Source organism: Bos taurus, chromosome 4, assembly GCF_002263795.3.
Source record: "Bos taurus isolate L1 Dominette 01449 registration number 42190680 breed Hereford chromosome 4, ARS-UCD2.0, whole genome shotgun sequence".
NCBI classification, from domain to species: domain Eukaryota; kingdom Metazoa; phylum Chordata; class Mammalia; order Artiodactyla; family Bovidae; genus Bos; species Bos taurus.
Genome location: NC_037331.1, coordinates 82,470,016 through 82,486,906, shown reverse-complemented (window position 1 = coordinate 82,486,906; position 16,891 = coordinate 82,470,016). Strand labels below are relative to the sequence as shown.

At 39.9% G+C, this 16,891-nt stretch overlaps 1 protein-coding gene across 2 annotated transcripts in view; it reads right to left on the bottom strand.

The window, feature by feature from the left end:
* Nucleotides 1–16,891, bottom strand: part of AMPH (amphiphysin) — a 212,848-nt gene that overhangs the window by 21,756 nt on the left and 174,201 nt on the right. For both annotated transcript variants that reach the window (XM_059885736.1, NM_001098130.1), the window contains 2 exon segments: nt 11,666–11,713; nt 7,237–7,362 (listed from right to left, as the gene is read on the bottom strand). In XM_059885736.1, coding sequence (XP_059741719.1) covers nt 7,237–7,362; nt 11,666–11,713 — 174 coding nt within the window.

The window sequence follows — 16,891 nt, the reverse complement described above, 5'->3', positions numbered from 1 at the left end:
AGGTAAATATTGTGTGTTGCACACTCTCAGAGGTTTTGATGTGATCAAGTATTAGTTTCAGAAGTAGCCACAAAACACAGCCTCAGTGGGAGTTGCAAAGAGCTTATTTAAGGAAAATGCCTTTACTGCACAATAAACATTTCACTCTGCATGGCTATGGTGTCTTTGAGCATTTGCTGCCACTGCTCAAATTGCCTCCTTGTGAGTAGGTCCAGGCTCAGGTTGGCAGAAGGCTGAGGCAGGGCTACCAGGCACACCCAGAGTCCAGACCAAAAACTGGAGATCTGCCAATCACCTATATGTCACCATGCTTAAAACTCCCAACCCTGACCCTGCCAGAACCATGGGCACCTCCCTGGGTAGCCTGGGACCCATCCAGATGGTAGTCGGGGACTGGGTCTTGAGGAAGGATAGGGAGTTGATAGTCACCCTTAGAAGACCCAACTGTCTTCCTTCGGATATTTCAGCCTCTGACTAGGGTAAGTAAAATATACTCCATGCCAATCCGTCACCCCATATGCTTAGCAAATAGAAGCTATAAGACACGAATGAAGGGTACTCGTTACCATGAGGGGTTTTGGAAATTCTTCACTGTTTAATGGAATAAGTCATAGATTTTTGAGAGCAGCAAGAGAACATATTGTGTATCAAGCACAACTTGTAGAGGAGAGATGAAGAAAATTGGGTCAGAAAGGGAAAATGACTTCCCCCAATGAATTCCCCAAGGCCACCTCAGCAGTTAGCCACAGAGCCAATTCTCCAGACTCTTATTCAGTGATCTTTCCAATTATATCACCTTAGATCCTTGCTTTGCAGCCAAAGTGAAGGATCAGGATGCTCATTGCCTCAGAGAAGCTCAAGGTTGGGGCTGTATGAGCATTTCTGTTCCTTTTTTGACCCTTCAGCTTCACACCAGGAATATGTACCAAGTCTAAGTGTGGGTTGGAGAAAGTTCTGGTATCAGCATGGAGGGATTTCAGCCCAACTGTAATCCTGTTGGCTTTAGACTGGTCTGTAAACATACTTTTAAAACCTGCATTTTTGAAAAACATAGCCTCTGTAGTAGTTAAGAGAGGAGTATCTATGAATTAAAATGTCAGGATTCACATTTCACGTCATCGCTTTCTGTGTACGTAATCTTCATTTAAACCACTTCAACTCTCTGTGTCTCAGTCTCCTTAATTTGCAAACTGGGACAACGATTCCTAAGTATCATCTTTCTTGGGATTGCTGTGAGAGAAGGCACGTCAATTACTAGCATTCGATATGGTCCTGCTGACTATACCTTAATTCTCTGGTGTCTGTAGTCATAAACTGCCTTTTACTGCAGATCACACAGAGTAAGGCAGTATTGGGGTTGCTTGAGACTCAGTATTATAAATAAATAAAAGTATATACTAAGTCAGAACCAAGAGGTCATATATTGTATGATTTTATGCATATGAAATATCCAGAGTAGCAAAGTCCATAAAGATGGGAAGCAGACTGGCAGTGCCCAGGGTTGGGGGGGAGGAGGGGACCATGTGCACAAGGGTTTAATGTGGGGTGATGAACAGGTTTCAGAACTAGACAGATGTGGTGGTTGTACAACATTAGGAATGTACGAAAGCCACTGAGGTTTTATCTTTAAATCGACTGTTATTGCACCTCAATAAAACATCAATTAATTCATGTTAGGTTCACTTTAAATTGATTAATTTTATGTTATGTGAATTGCACCTCAATAGAAAAAAATGAGTACATGCCAAAAGTAACACCTAAAAAATCACTAGGCACCAACTGTGGACAAAGGGCTCCTTGAAGATAGAAGAATAAACTGAAACCTCATGTCCATGTTCATATGTAATCATAACACTCTGAACAAAATAACAACATCACACAATCCTCACATAGGTCTTGCAAGAAAGGGCTTTGGAACATGAGACCCTAGGAAGCAGGGAAGACAGTCTGTGTATGCCAGCTGGTAGGTGGCTAATGAATACTTAATATCAGCCACATATGAAAACAACCAGCACCCCATTTTCAGATATGGAAACTGACAACCCCAAGTCAATCTGCTCTGTGAGGTGTGAGGCATGCAGAGTTGTCTATCATCTTGTTACCTTCATATTAGCCCTGGTTAACTTTGTCTCTTCCCTGTGACCTGGTACAATGGCAGAGAAAAAATAAGTTCTTGGCCCGACCACTGGAATCAACTTTGTGTCAATCTCTGGAACTCATCTGCCTTTGTGTTCTCTCCACTGTTCCTGAAGGAGGCTGCATGCCTCCGAATGCTCATATCTTCCTGGCAGTGAAGTTTGGAATACTTCCTATCAGTGGACCCAATAGGAAGGTCCCCTAGAAGAGACAAAGTGGTCTTGGAAAGGGCAAAGAATTTTGATGGGATGCAGCTTCTTCAGGATCCAAGAGGAACTTGGCCTGGGTGGGGACCTATACAAAATCGAGTCCCTTAATATCATCGTGCAGCAAACTGAAAAGGGGGGGGGTGATACCTCTGCATCTCTGGCCTTCCCCTTCTCAGAGTAAAGGTATTGCTGACTTGTGCTTATCTTGGGGGGAACCACTTATCATGAAGATGATTATCCAACTCTCATTGTTTGAGGAACCTCTATGTACCAGATGTTAAACTAGGAATGTGGATTATTTCCAAGCCCTTGTAGGAAACTGTGAAGGCAATTAACACTAACCCCATTTTCCATTTGTGGCAACTGAGGCTCAGATGTCACAGGGCTCCTGGGCAGCATAACAAGATAGATGGTCCTGCTTTTGATCACAATAAACAGTTTTCTTTTCCTAGATACAAAAATTCAATTATCTGAATGGAAACAGAAAGAAAATGATCCTGTAATATCTGTATTTTAATAGCTTTGGCTGTAGTCTCATTCAGGTAAGCAGACTATAGTGTCAATCAATCAACAAATCAATGACTCAGAATTTACTGGGCATACATTATACACCCGGATCTCTGCTGGGTGCCTGGGACACAAAAGAAACAGCTATTTGTTTGGCCTGAGGGATACTGAGAATGTAGTTAGCTGCTAATAGGAGTGCAGTCAAACTCAGAGAAAATAACCATTCCTGTGATTTTGTTTTTCTAAGAAAAGTAAAGAGGTAAATCCATCTCCAAGGCATGCATACACACACACACAAATTAGTCTGGTGTGTGTGTGTGTGTGTGTGTGTGTGTGTGTGTGTGTTAGTTGCTCAGTCAGGTCTGACTGTTCATGACCCCTTGGACCACAGCCCACCAGGCTCCTCTGCCTCTTGGATTCCCCAGCCAAGAAGAGTGGAGTGGGTTGCCATGCCCTTCTCCAGGGTATCGTCCCAACTCAGGGACAGAACCCCGATCTCCTGCATTACAGGCAGATTCTTTACTATCTGAGCCACCAGGGAAATATATATAATTATATATGTAAGGCATACTTCAGAGTGAGTGCTTTGCATCTGAACATAATTCTATGATAATGAAGAGCAGACAAGAAATCGGCCTCATCTGGCTTCCTCTGGTCCTCAGTGTCTTCCTGACAGATCCGAGTTCACAGGTAGAGACACAGCGGAAGTCTGAGCTCCCAAGCCCACGCAGCACAAGGAGAAAACTCAATGCTGTTTCTCACCCATGTGCTCATTGCAGTAGGATGCCTCGAGTGCTGTGCAATGTCAGCCTCCTCTCTCACCACTCCGTGTGAACTAGGATGGCTGGAGCCACAGCTACTGCCTACAAAACTGTATCCCCCAGAACCAGAACAGAGCCTCACATCTAGAGAGGCTCAAATATGTCTACCAGCTGAATGAAGGGGGAAACTAGCATATGCCTTCTACACACACAGAAAGAGCTATTCCCTGGCAAGATGAAGTTCATGGTATATCTATCTATATCTATCTATCCATCTATATTTGTTGGTTTAAATTGGCCTTGACAAGTCAACCTAAGTTTGGTGAAATATTTAAAGAAACAAAACACACAAAAAATCAAAAGTAGTCAGTGTTTCACCTTCCAGGATTCTAAAATTATTCTAAATATTTAAAAAATATCTATCTTGATTTTTTTCCCCATTTATTTGTTTTGGAAACAAAGCTAAACCCTAAACTCAATTACACTGCATTATTTCTTTAAAACTAATAGGAAAAAAAGACATTGGTCCACTTCACATCGTTTGAGCAAACTATAGGATCAGACAGAAATTTAGAGAAAGAAGGGGTTCTCTGCAAGAAAATGAAATAAATATAGGAAAAAAATCATCTTTATTTTTTAATCTATTTCTCTAATATATATCTAAACAAATATTGATTATCTTTCCTAAAGAAAATTTTCAGTACTTATATAACATGGAAACATCTAGAGAAGAGGTAACAAGTGTTGGTTTTTAAAATGCATCCCGCAGAGACAGCGGTAAAATTTGGTGCTTTTGGTGCTGTAGGGAAAAACTAAAGGCAATATTAGCTATTCAGGGAATAAAACAACAAACAAAAATGTAATAAACCTCTCTTGAGAGCCCAGGGTTTCTTTGTGAACCACTGCTTAAATTTCCTGTTTTCAAAATTACATTTGTTTCTTTTTCAACAAAACCACCACAAATTTCACCTAATATGAAATGCATTCTGTCAAGACTAGAAATAATAACCATGTGGTGACATTTTGGTAGCAAAAATGAGGACCTCAAAAGGTCACGTCAACCCCATCCTGACTGATGACAGCCACAGCCAGTCTGCTTAATAATAGCTTGGGACACAGTGTGGATTTTGTGTCTTTACAACTGAATATCACACATCTAGCAACTGAAGAGACCTTTCTTTAGAAAAAATAACCCTAATATTATCTTGATTATCACCAAGGGAAAGAAGCTATAAACCTATGTTAGAGAACAAAAATACATTCTGTCTGACATTATTTGCTTAAGTAAGAAGGGAGAACTTGGGGAAGAACTGACTTCATCCAAGTATGTTCATTCTAAACACATGAAAAGGATCCACTTTTGAAGGGCATTAGGCAAACTGAACTGCTGTGAGCTGCCCTCTCTTACTATTATGTTTTAGTTCATTTTAAGGGTGGAGAAGTCAACTGCTTGAAGTCTTTCTATTTCACAAGGAATCTAAATTTCTATTCTTTAAAGTTCAAATGAAGTTTAGGAGACAAGTATTTTCAGAATGAAGAATTCTTTCAAATATATCTTCACTCAACATGAGGGAAACCAGGTTTAGTAATGGTTGATGTTTTACCATGCAGCTTGTTAAGTATTTTTAATACTACCCTTGATTTCAAAGATCACCAATCTTTTATAAATCTTGATAAATGTAGTAGGTATAATAAAGTAGGTACTTGATAATTGATAACTGACTCAGATTGTTCACTGGACAACCAATAAACTTAGAATTTGAGAAAACAAAAATCCATGGGGTCGCAAGAGTCCGTGGGGTCACAACAGCCCATGGGGTCGCAAGAGTTGGACACGACTTAGCAACTAAACCGCCACCACTCAGTTCCTTGGTTGTGTTTGACTCTGCAACCCCATGGACTGTAGCCTCCAGGCTCCTTTGTCCATGGGATTTTCTGGGCAAGAATACTGGAATGCATTCCCATTTCCTACTCCAGGGGATCTTCCTGACCCAGGGATTGAACCCATGTCTCTTGAGTCTCCTGCATTGGCAGGCTGAGTCACCTGCCACCTCACTTTACCACTGAGTCACCTGGGAAGCCTTCCTTTGTTACATAAATCACCCTAATTAGGTGCAGACATCACAATCTGACACCAAATGAAAAAGTTCAATCTGCACTGAGTTCCTAAGATCACCTGTGAATCTGGGGATGAGAGCTGAGAAAACTCTCCCCTCGAGCATGGTGTCTTAGCACTTCCCAGTCTACAGTCTGTGCAAGCAGCCCTCCTAGGAGGGACTCAATCTAGCAGAAAGAGAACATTTCTTGTTCTCTTTACAGGATTTGGCCCAACTCTATACCTCTACATGGAAAATATGACCATTTTTCTTGAGTCATTCTTAATTTATACTTGCATCACTATCTTGCCCTATTATTTATTTTTCTACTCTATTAATAAATGATAAATTAGACAGATGACCTGCCTTTTCGTGGCAAAATAACAGAGGGCACCAACAGGAAAAATATAACTTTCATTCCTCTAGTTATCTCATCTAGGCAATATTATTTTGGAAACTGGGAGATTGGTTCTCCTCTCTGTACAAATTACATGAAGGCTGTAGTTAATACTACAGCCTTTACTAAATGGTACTCTGATTAAATGGAGAAGGAAATGGCAACCCACTCCAGTATTCTTGCCTGGAGAATCCCAGAGACAGAGGAGCCTGGTGGGCTGCCGTCTATGGGGTCACACAGAGTCGGACACGACTGAAGCGACTTAGCAGTAGCAGCAGCAACACTCTGATTAAATTCTTGGGAGATGCTTTAACTGCATTTCATAAATAAACTCTTTTCACTCTCCATGGGTATTTTGGATTATATTTTCTTTGGTATCATTCTACACTTCCACGTGTATTAAATGATGCAATTCAGTATGGTGTGTATAGAGCCCATTCTGCGTTAGGATGTGCTGTGGTACACAGCTGCAGTGAGCAAGGTGAGAGGTTTCCAGGCAGACAGACGAGTCTTCACCTCTGCACAAAATAGATCCTTAAGCTCCCTCATATTATGACAACCAGTACCAGACTTGATTTTGAGCAAACAGTGGTACACATAGGAATCCTTGTAGATTCAATGATTTTTAATGTGGGATTTCAGTCCCTCATGGGGCCTAAACCAACCTACAAGACTAATACTGTAAGAAATCAATACGGAGACATAAACAACAAAGTGATTACCCTTCTACTTATCATCTGCAGGTTGGTCCCTAATGGAAGGTCCGCCATTAGCCATCATAGGTGGGGCAAGCACTAACAAGTCTGGTTATTTGTGAGTTATTACCACCTCTTTACCATGAATGGGAGAGTAGCAGGAAGATTCAAGGTATCCTTTATTGAGAACCAAGCCTGTGGCAACATGACAGTGTTAGATCAGGTCTCTGGATATCTTCCTTTTTTAAAAAATAAAAAATAAGAGAATGAACTTTCACTGTCAAAGGAATAAAGGCCATTTGAACTTGGGAAGCTGTGACAGGTATGGAAGTGATGTGGCCCAAGTGAAACAGGAATGAGAAGGGAGAAATGGGATGAGATGAGCACAGCAGTGGTGGGGAGGTGGGCGGAGGGTGGGAGGGAGGTGGCGCTCACCGCTGCCCCCTCCTCTGGCTCCTCAGCCCGGGTGTCCAATCCAAGGTCCAGCCCAGTGGCAGGTGCAACAGCAGCAGCGGGCTCCTCAGCTTTCGGCTCTGTGGGTGGAGCCTGTTCAGATTCAGCCTTTGATGGTTTGTTTCGAGGGTTAGAGGAAAAAGATTCAACATGTGAACAGATAGTGTTATGGAATACTGGACAATTAACAATTTTCTTCATCACGATATAGGTAATTAGCTTCATTAAATGTGTGCTGGAAAAAAAAGTCCAGATTAAGCATGATGGTTCTTTACAGAACTGAAAAAGTCTAGGAATGAACATATTAAGTTTCACAATAACGTCACTGTGATATCTTTTGAAGTTGGGCAAAGACTTACCATTTTGGTGACTCGTTGCACTTGCTTTCAACATTCTGAGTATTCGCTTCTTGGGACATTGATACAGTACTCTGCACTATGGAGCAGAGACAGAAGAGATCCTAGGAGCTCCCTCCTTTGGAAATTGGAAGGAGTAAGGAAGAATTCAAGGAGAACACAGTTCTGGGCACTGCCCGCTCTGTTGATGGGCAATGCAGCCAAAAAACTGAGGGGTCATCCTAATGATTCAGATCAAAATGCATTAATGCATACGAAAGGTCACTATGGAATGACTGTGCCACCGCCCGGCTAGGAGGAACAGACTCAGCCACCCGGCAAGGAGCCACCACAGTTATAGATACCTTGCCCTCGTACATTTCTGTTCAGTCCCTATATTTCACTTCTCCTTCCAACAAAATCCTTAGTCATCAGTCGTTTTCACATGATAAACTAATCCTTTAAGGAACTACTGAGCAGTATTCTCTTTGATATCAATCAGATTCTTGTGCAGACCAGAGTGAAGTCTTGTCTTCCTACTAGGACCTCTACCCACAGACACCCTCCTGATTCCAATTACATGCTGAACAAAACCTCTGGAATCTCTTAGCTCCAGACTTTTTCAGTTTTAAAGTTAGCAAGATTAAATAATAACTAGCTATGAAAAATAGCACAGCCAATCAATGCATGTTGCCATGGCTACTGAAACTATTTCCTTTCTTTTGATTCATAGATTAACATACAGATGGCCATTGGAAGGTATGCTAAGATCTTTTTCCATCAAGGTGTTTAAACCACAAGAAAGTTTAAACGTGTTTTCCTAGAAGAGTAAGGAGTCTCCAATAAATATTACCTTTGGAGGATTCAGAAATCTCTGTCAAACATTTGCCATAAGAAATCAAAAGCCATCTTTCTCTCATATGTAGACTGAAATGGGTGCACAGGATAGGTTCCATAGGGAAGTGATGGAGAAGTTATGCTGAGATAATAGAAAATAATGAATAGCCTGCTGTTGGATAAATATGCAAACTATTTCTCTTATGCTGCCATCAAATCTTCCATTGCAACCCATGCCAAGGTCACATTACCCCTTTCTTGAAAGGGCATAATAAAAATAAAAGGATACTTAGGTAGATAAATGTACATAGATCTGGTATTTTTATGGGTTTTTATAACCTTTAAAGGGCGATGTGACACAAGTTTTAAGAAAGAATGAGATAAAATTCACTCTACTCTCAGGAGTTCTTTATTGGAAAAGATTTCACTTGTATTGTTCAAAAGGAATTATCTTCATAATAGAACAAGTTTTCATTGCAGCTAAGAAATACTATAAGCTCTCACAGTATGATCTAATCATTTTGGAAGTCAAGGTGACTTGCTATGAGAGGATATCAAATGACCTACACAACAAGGATTGGAAGAGTAATTTGACAAAGACAAAGAAACCCATGGGCAGATGGTTGCCCCACTGTGAGCTGAGTCTGCAATGGGGGACGAGGAGCCAAGGAAGTTTCAAAACATCTATCATATAAATTTATCTGTTTACATTAAGATTAAAAAAAGAAACCCAAAACCAAACACAAAGATAACCTAAAATGAAAAAATATTTGCATCAGTCTGGGTTTCTTGGAAGTCTGAGAAATTTTGGTTTCATACACGGCAAGAATAGGCAGGGTGTTTCATGAATAAGTCCAATGGTATTTGCTTGTTGCAGTCAGACAATAACTCAATGGAAGCAAAATATAAAGAGGAGGAATTGGTTATATTCCACTAGTCACAATATTTTCCTTTAATTATAATATCATGCCAAATATTATAATATAGCATTATAAATTTAAGTTCTAGGGGGACAAATAGAATTCACTGAATGATGAGTAAGGTTGAAACATGACAGCATGACTATACATAAAATAGGCTGCTCAAATTTGGAAACTTAAGTCACTTATCTAATCCTTCTACGATAATGTAAAATTGAAAATATTTTGTCAAGATAGAAGGAAAAGTAAAGGTAACAGCATCTCGTGGAAAGATCTTAAAGTAGACCTTTAGGAATTGTGCCCTGTTTCAAGCACTTTTTTTTTTTCTATAAGAAGCTTCCCCTGGCAAACATTTTAAACGGGTTGATACCATGCTGTACCCATCTGGGGGCACTGGTGTTCACTGAAGTAGCCATCATTATACATTCAGAGGAGAGGTATTCTCTGTATATATTAGTGCCAGGACAGTTTAACTCTGCAGACTCAGAAATGGAATTCCTGCTTTAGAACAGAACAACTATTGTTGCTAGAGTACACATTTTCTAGCATCCTCTGTGATAAGCTGGAAAGCAGGCAATGCAGGGTAAGAAAAGATGGTTTGGGAGAGAGGAGTTAAGGGTCTAGACGCATTCCAATATGGTAACTGCCTTCTCCAAACTTAAGACAGCTACTCTAATGAGAACTTCAAAGGGCCATGGAGCTAATCCTGAGTCCAGAGTAGGGTTTGCAGATTCAACAGGGTTTAAACTTGTACTCAAGGGATATCTCCTGGGGCCACAAGATGAAGACTAGGGAGATGTGCAGCTGACTACCAACTTCAGCCTCTGCTTTGCTCAGATCAGTCAATGAACCCATGTCCAGACATTGTTCTGCTTCTGGGAAGATGCTACACAATTGCAATTCAGTGGGCGAGGTTCACTGTGATCTCCTAGTCCTTCACAGCGCAGAGCCAACACTAGCAGCATCTGCAGTGCTGGGCATGACACAGCTAAGCTCCCCAATGGAAAGACAGTACAAGAAATCTGCTTCAGAAAACACAGAGAAAGAGAAGAGAAGGGCCCACATGGAAGATCCTAGAACCAGCTGTATGTGTAGGGGTGGTAGGGAGATGTTCAGAGAAACTTAAAAACCACTGGATTCTGTGCCAGGAATTTGCAATTGTAGTAGGTGTGAATTTACTGATGACCCATTGCCTTTTTTTACAGCAGTGTTTCTCCATTTTTTAACTCATTCACAATTGGTAATTAAAAATCTCATCCTCCAGTGTCAGTATAACCCTTACTCCATCACCCAGACTGAAAACCACTAATAATCATGAAACATAAGTCTCTCTAGCTCCATTATTAACACCAATATAATATGAATTTTAAACATTTAACTCTTCATTTGCAGGCATCACAGACTCCACCTTTTACCTGGTTACCCAAAAGGCAAAAATACACCCATCTATGGACAGAGTGTTAAAGAAACACTTGTCTTTGAAAAATGGCCAATTAACCTTCTAGAGCAGAAATCCTTTCTTAGAAGTAAAATCATCTAAAAGGAAAAATTCATTCTATTTAAATCCAATTCTGAGTTTCCAAAGTGAAAGCCAGAAGCTGGGATAATTCTATGCCATTCCCACAGGAAAAGCAGTACACTACAAATAACCTTCCTGAACTAATCCTCAAAGAGCCTAAATCCTCCATAGTGCAGCAATGACAAGCTCTCAGTGACATTACTCAAGGTCTCTTTGTTCAGCCTTAGGAGTAAGCTGCTGCTACATATGTTTCCTATGATAACCAATCTTGCAAGAATCTCCTCTAACACCCAGAGTAAACTTTCTGCTTCCTACTCACTCCTGAGCTAAACTTTCTCTTTATCTCATTTGGCAGCAAAGTAGGCATCACATCTTTACCATGTATTACTTCTTTCTACAGGTTACAAAATAAAGAGAGGAGATGAGAGATGAAGTAGCTCGGGTTCAAGAAAAAGCAAGGATCTACTCTGCAGCACGAATTCTTGAGGCAATTCCGTTGTCAGTCCTGTAGCATAAGCTATAGTTACACAGAAACATCCAGTTCTTGAATGGCTAGACTTCATGTTCCATCGAAGCCTATACTTTGATTTTTGCCAGGATCACTGTGCCTTTATAAACAGAAGCAACCACATACAAAGTCACATGATTTTTCAGGAGCTTTCCTTCCTATTTTCTAGAAAAGAGAGAGCTACAGAAACCACACTCTGAATACTTAAGCTCTAAATTACCTACAATGATCAACCTTGGAACATTTGGTGGTGATGAAAAATTTTCCCAAAACACAAACCAAATCAACTCACCATGTTGAACATACTCTGGTCTGCCTGCATTGTGAACAATGAAGTATCCTGGAGTTGAAAAGTGGGGACAAAGTAGAAGATTCCAAATTATTAGGGTCTCAGTTAATTTGCCAAAACAGCAACACAAAGATATCATTTAAATCAGTTTCTATGAATTGCATCAACAAATACATTATAAAGATTCATTTGTCTCATTTAGTTTAAATCAAAAGCAAAAAATGCAAATATAATTTCTGACAGTAGTTATTTTAAATATAAATCTGACCTAGTAGAATTCAATAATATGATGAGAAGCATTCAACAAAGAGCAGAGTTTTCAAAGGCATTATTGGTCTGCAGCTTCTCTCCAGGACACCATCAATGAATTAGAATTTAGTGGATCTAAACTACAAATTTAAGCATTTTAAATGTTGGATTCTTAATCTTATTGTTTCATCAAAGTGTGATATCTATGAATTAATTGACATGTGTACCCCAATGTTCATCGCAGCACTGTTTATAATAGCCAGGACATGGAAGCAACCTAGATGTCCATCAGCAGATGAATGAATAAGAAAGCAGTGGTACATATACACAATGGAGTATTACTGAGCCATTAAAAAGAATACATTTGAATCAGTTATAATGAGGTGGATGAAACTGGAGCCTATTATACAGAGTGAAGTAAGCCAGAAGGAAAAACATAAATACAGTATACTAACGCATATATATGGAATTTGGAAGGATGGTAACAATAACCTGGTGTACGAGACAGCAAAAGAGACACTGATGTATAGAACAGTCTTATGGACTCTGTGGGAGAGGGAGAGGGTGGGAAGATTTGGGAGAATGGCATTGAAACATGTAAAATATCATGTAAGAAACGAGTTGCCAGTCCAGGTTCGATGCACGATACTGGATGCTTGGGGCTACTGCACTGGGACGACCCAGAGGGATGGTATGGGGAGGGAGGAGGGAGGAGGGTTCAGGATGGGGAACACATGTATACCTGTGGCGGATTCATTTTGATATTTGGCAAAACTAATACAATTATGTAAAGTTTAAAAATTAAGATTAGAAAAAAAATAAAAATAAAAATAAAATTGTATGCAATATATTCATTTGGGATATGGATTGTAAAAAAATCAAGATGGAGACAAGGTAAGGGAACAGTGATCTCAGGGAGAATCTTCATTCCCCATTATATGGGTAACCTGGCTTATACCCTCCAGACAAGAAACCAGAAGAGTCTTTCCTGGGTAATCTAACCAGTTCAAAGGAAAAAAAAACCCTAAATAATCAGATATCAACGGTTCTCCAAAAGAAAAGATAAGCCAGTGACATTTGGTCAAAGATGGAGGATGGAACACAGGCATTTACCTCTGTTGCCTCCAGAATCCAAACCAGATAACAAGAAGAAAATTAATTTTTAAAGGCATAAACCCATGAGGGTAAAAAGAATAGAAAGAAAAACAACCGCAACAAAATTTTGAAATTAAAAAGCAAACAAATGAACAGTAACTTGGAGGATCTAAAAAGTCTGCACTGTAAGTTGATGTAGAAATGCCAAAAACAACCCAATGGATCAACAAAGTAGATGGACCTAGAGAGTGTCGTACAGAGTGAAGTAAGACAGAAAGAGAAAATCAAATACTGTATATTAACACATAAATGTGGAATCTAGAAAAATGGTACAGATGATCTTATTTACAAAACCAAAATAGAGACAGACATAGAAAACAAATGTGTGGATACCAAAGCGAGGGAGAGAGAGGTTCAGATGAACTGGGAGATTGTGGTTGACATACATACACTATTGATACTATGTATAAAATAGAAGGAGTATATTGTCACCCTGCTTATTTAACATCTATGCAGAGTACATCGTGCAAAATGCCACGTTGGAATCAAGATTGCCGGCAGAAATATCAATAACCTCAGACATGCAGATGACACCACCCTAATGGCAGAAACCAAAGAACTAAAAAGCCTCTTGATGAAAGTGAAAGAGGAAGTGAAAAATCTGGCTTAAAACTCAACATTCAAAAAACTAAGATCATGGCATCCAGTCCCATCACTTCATGGCAAATAGACACGGAAACCATGGAAACAGTGAGAAACTTTACTTTCTTGGGCTCCAAAATCATTGCAGATGGTGACTGCAGCCATGAAATTAAAAGACACTTGCTCCTTGGAAGAAAAGCTATGACCAACTTAGACAGCATATTAAAAAGCAGAGACATTACTTTGCTGACAAAAGTTCATCTAGTCAGAGCTATGGTTTTTCCAGTAGTCATGTATGGATGTGAGAGTTGGACTACAAAGAAAGTTGAATGCTGAAGAATTGATGCTTTTGAACTGTGGTGCTGGAGAAGACTCTTGAGAGTACCTTGGACAGCAAGGAGATCAAATCAGTCAATCCTAAAGGAAATCAATCCTGAATATTCATTGGAAGGACTGATGCTGAAGCTGAAACTCCAATACTTTGGCCACCTGATGCGAAGAACTGACTCACTGGAAAAGATTCTGATGTTGGGAAAGACTGAAGGCAGGAGAAGGGGATGACAGAGGATGAGACGGTTGGATGGCATCACCAATTTGATGGACAGGAGTTTGAGCAAGCTCCAGGGATTGGTGATGGACAGGGAAGCCTGGTGTGCCACAGTCCATGGGGTTGCAGTCCGACTCAACTGAGAGACTGAACTGAGCTGAACTGAACTGAATGAGAACCTATGTATAGCTCAGGGAACTCCACTCAGTGTTCCGTGGTGACTGACATGGAAAATAAATCCCTAAAAAGAGGGGATATATGTATACATATAGCTGATTAACTTTTCTGTACAGCAGAAACTAACACAACATTATAAAGCAACTATACTCTAATAAAAATTAATTTAAAAGAGAATTATAAACTAGGTACCACGAGAAATGGAAATGACGGTGGTACAAAAGCCAGGGGAACTGGTTGAAAGTCTAGTGAATATTACTTAGACTTGGAGATAGTCTCAAATTTGAAAACCAAGCAACACCCTTTGCCCCTATTTTGAGAGGCTGAAACAGAGGGTCTCTGGAGTCTCTGGATCGGGGGACACACAGGTATATTAGGAAAGTAGAGGAATTAATTGAATATTTACCTAATAGAGACAAGGGCTCCTCCACTACTCCTCCCAGCTCCTCCCAACTACTTCCCCATTCAACTCCAATTAACCTGGCAACCAGGCTTGAACCCTGACCCGACCTTCACATACCCAGACAAGAGACCAGAAGAGTCTTTCCAGAGAAACATGACCAGCTTGAGAGAGAAGGAAAAAAAGTCAAAAGAATCTGATACCAGGAACTCCTCAACAGAAAAGATGAGCCAGAAAATCCTACAACAAAACCCATAGTCAATGAGTCCCACCTACTTGTACAAGTCTCTCAGTTTTTCAGTGACCTCCTCTTAAAGAGACAGCCAAGGTCACCAGACATTTGAGGAGTCTCAAGAAACAAAGACTTTACACCTTTGAGAATTATTAATACCCTTGGAGATACAGTGGAAGATGGTATACTCACAACATAAGAAGATGCTATTCAAAAAGAAATATTCAGTAAACAAAAAGCTTATGGGAATTTAAATATATATATATATATATAAGTTAAAAAATCTGTTAGACAAGTTGGAAAGCGGAGAAAGAGAAAAGGAAAAGGGGGAAAAAAGAAAGACTCACTCAAAAAGTCAGTACATGAAAAAGAGAAGTGTTGCAGAACAAGAAAACAAACAAAAAAAAAATCAATTTTCAGATTAAAATGGCCTAGTACAATGTATGAAAATAGATGCAGACCACAGTACATCATTGTAAAATTTTAGAAACATGGGTATAAAGATTACGTGGACTTGCAGAGAAAAAAAGGTAGGGGGGTATACAAGCACACAGAGAAATAGAGAGAGTGGGTTTCTTACAAAATATCAAGACTCAAAATGACAGTTTCTCATCAAAGAAAAATCCTATATGGTATCACTCATATGCGGGATCTTAAAAAATGATACAAATTAACTTATTTACAAAAAATAAATAGATTCAGAGACATAGAAAGCAAACGTGGTTACCAAAGGGGAAAGGCTGCTGCTGCTAAGTCGCTTCAGTCATGTCCGACCCTGTGTGACCCCATAGACGGCAGCCCACCAGGCTCCCCCGTCCCTGGGATTCTCCAGGCAAGAACACTGGAGTGGGTTGCCATTTCCCTCTTCAATGCATGAAAGTGAAAAGTCAAAGTGAAGTCACTCAGTCGTGTCCGACTCTTAGCGACCCCACGGACTGCAGCCTACCATGCTCCTCCGTCCATGGGATTCTCCAGGCAAGAGTACTGGAGTGGGGTGCCATTGCAGGGGCAGATAAATTAGGAGTTTGGGATTAACAGATACATGCTACTATATACAAAATAAACAACAAGGTCCTACTACATATAGCACAGGGAACTATACTCACTATTCTGTGATTAAACCATAATGGAAAGGAATAGGGAAAAGATTATATACCTGCATAACTGAATCACTCCACTGTACACCTGAAACTAACACAACATTGATAATCAACTACACTTCAATAAAATTATTTATTAAATGTTAAAAAAGATGTACCCTACGGAAACGAAAAAGAAATGACAGTTTTTCCGTGGCAACACTAGGAGATAGAATTGAGTGGAACAACGGCTTCAAAATTCTAAGGGAATATAGTGAATAACTTATAATATCCAAACAGTCTATTAGGTACATGAGGACAGAGATACTTTCAATACAGGAGGTCACAAATACATGCGTCTTGTGCACACTTTTCTCAGGAAGTTACTGGAGGATGTGCTCTATCCAAATAAGGGGTTTAACCCCAAATGAGGGTGATTTGTGTCCCCAAAAGAGTGGATGGACAGAAGAGAGGTGACCACCCCCACAGCAGACGTGATGGGAGACCCTGTGATTATAGCTGTGCAAGTCATAATCCATAGCGTTTCCAGGTCTGACTAGAGCAGTCCCGAAGAACAGTTTCAATGTTCAAGAGGATGAAACTTAATGAATGGTTAATGTTTTAAATAAAAAGAGAGATTTCTATAACCACAGAATATGTGGTTGAATTAGAAATAAGTACCTAGAAAACTAAACAAACAAATAAAGAAGCTCGCAAACAAATAAGCTCACAAACAAGATGCTACAATTACTTCCTCCAAGGAAAAAAATGTTAGCCTAAAAGGAAATGTAAACTTCATCACTTGACC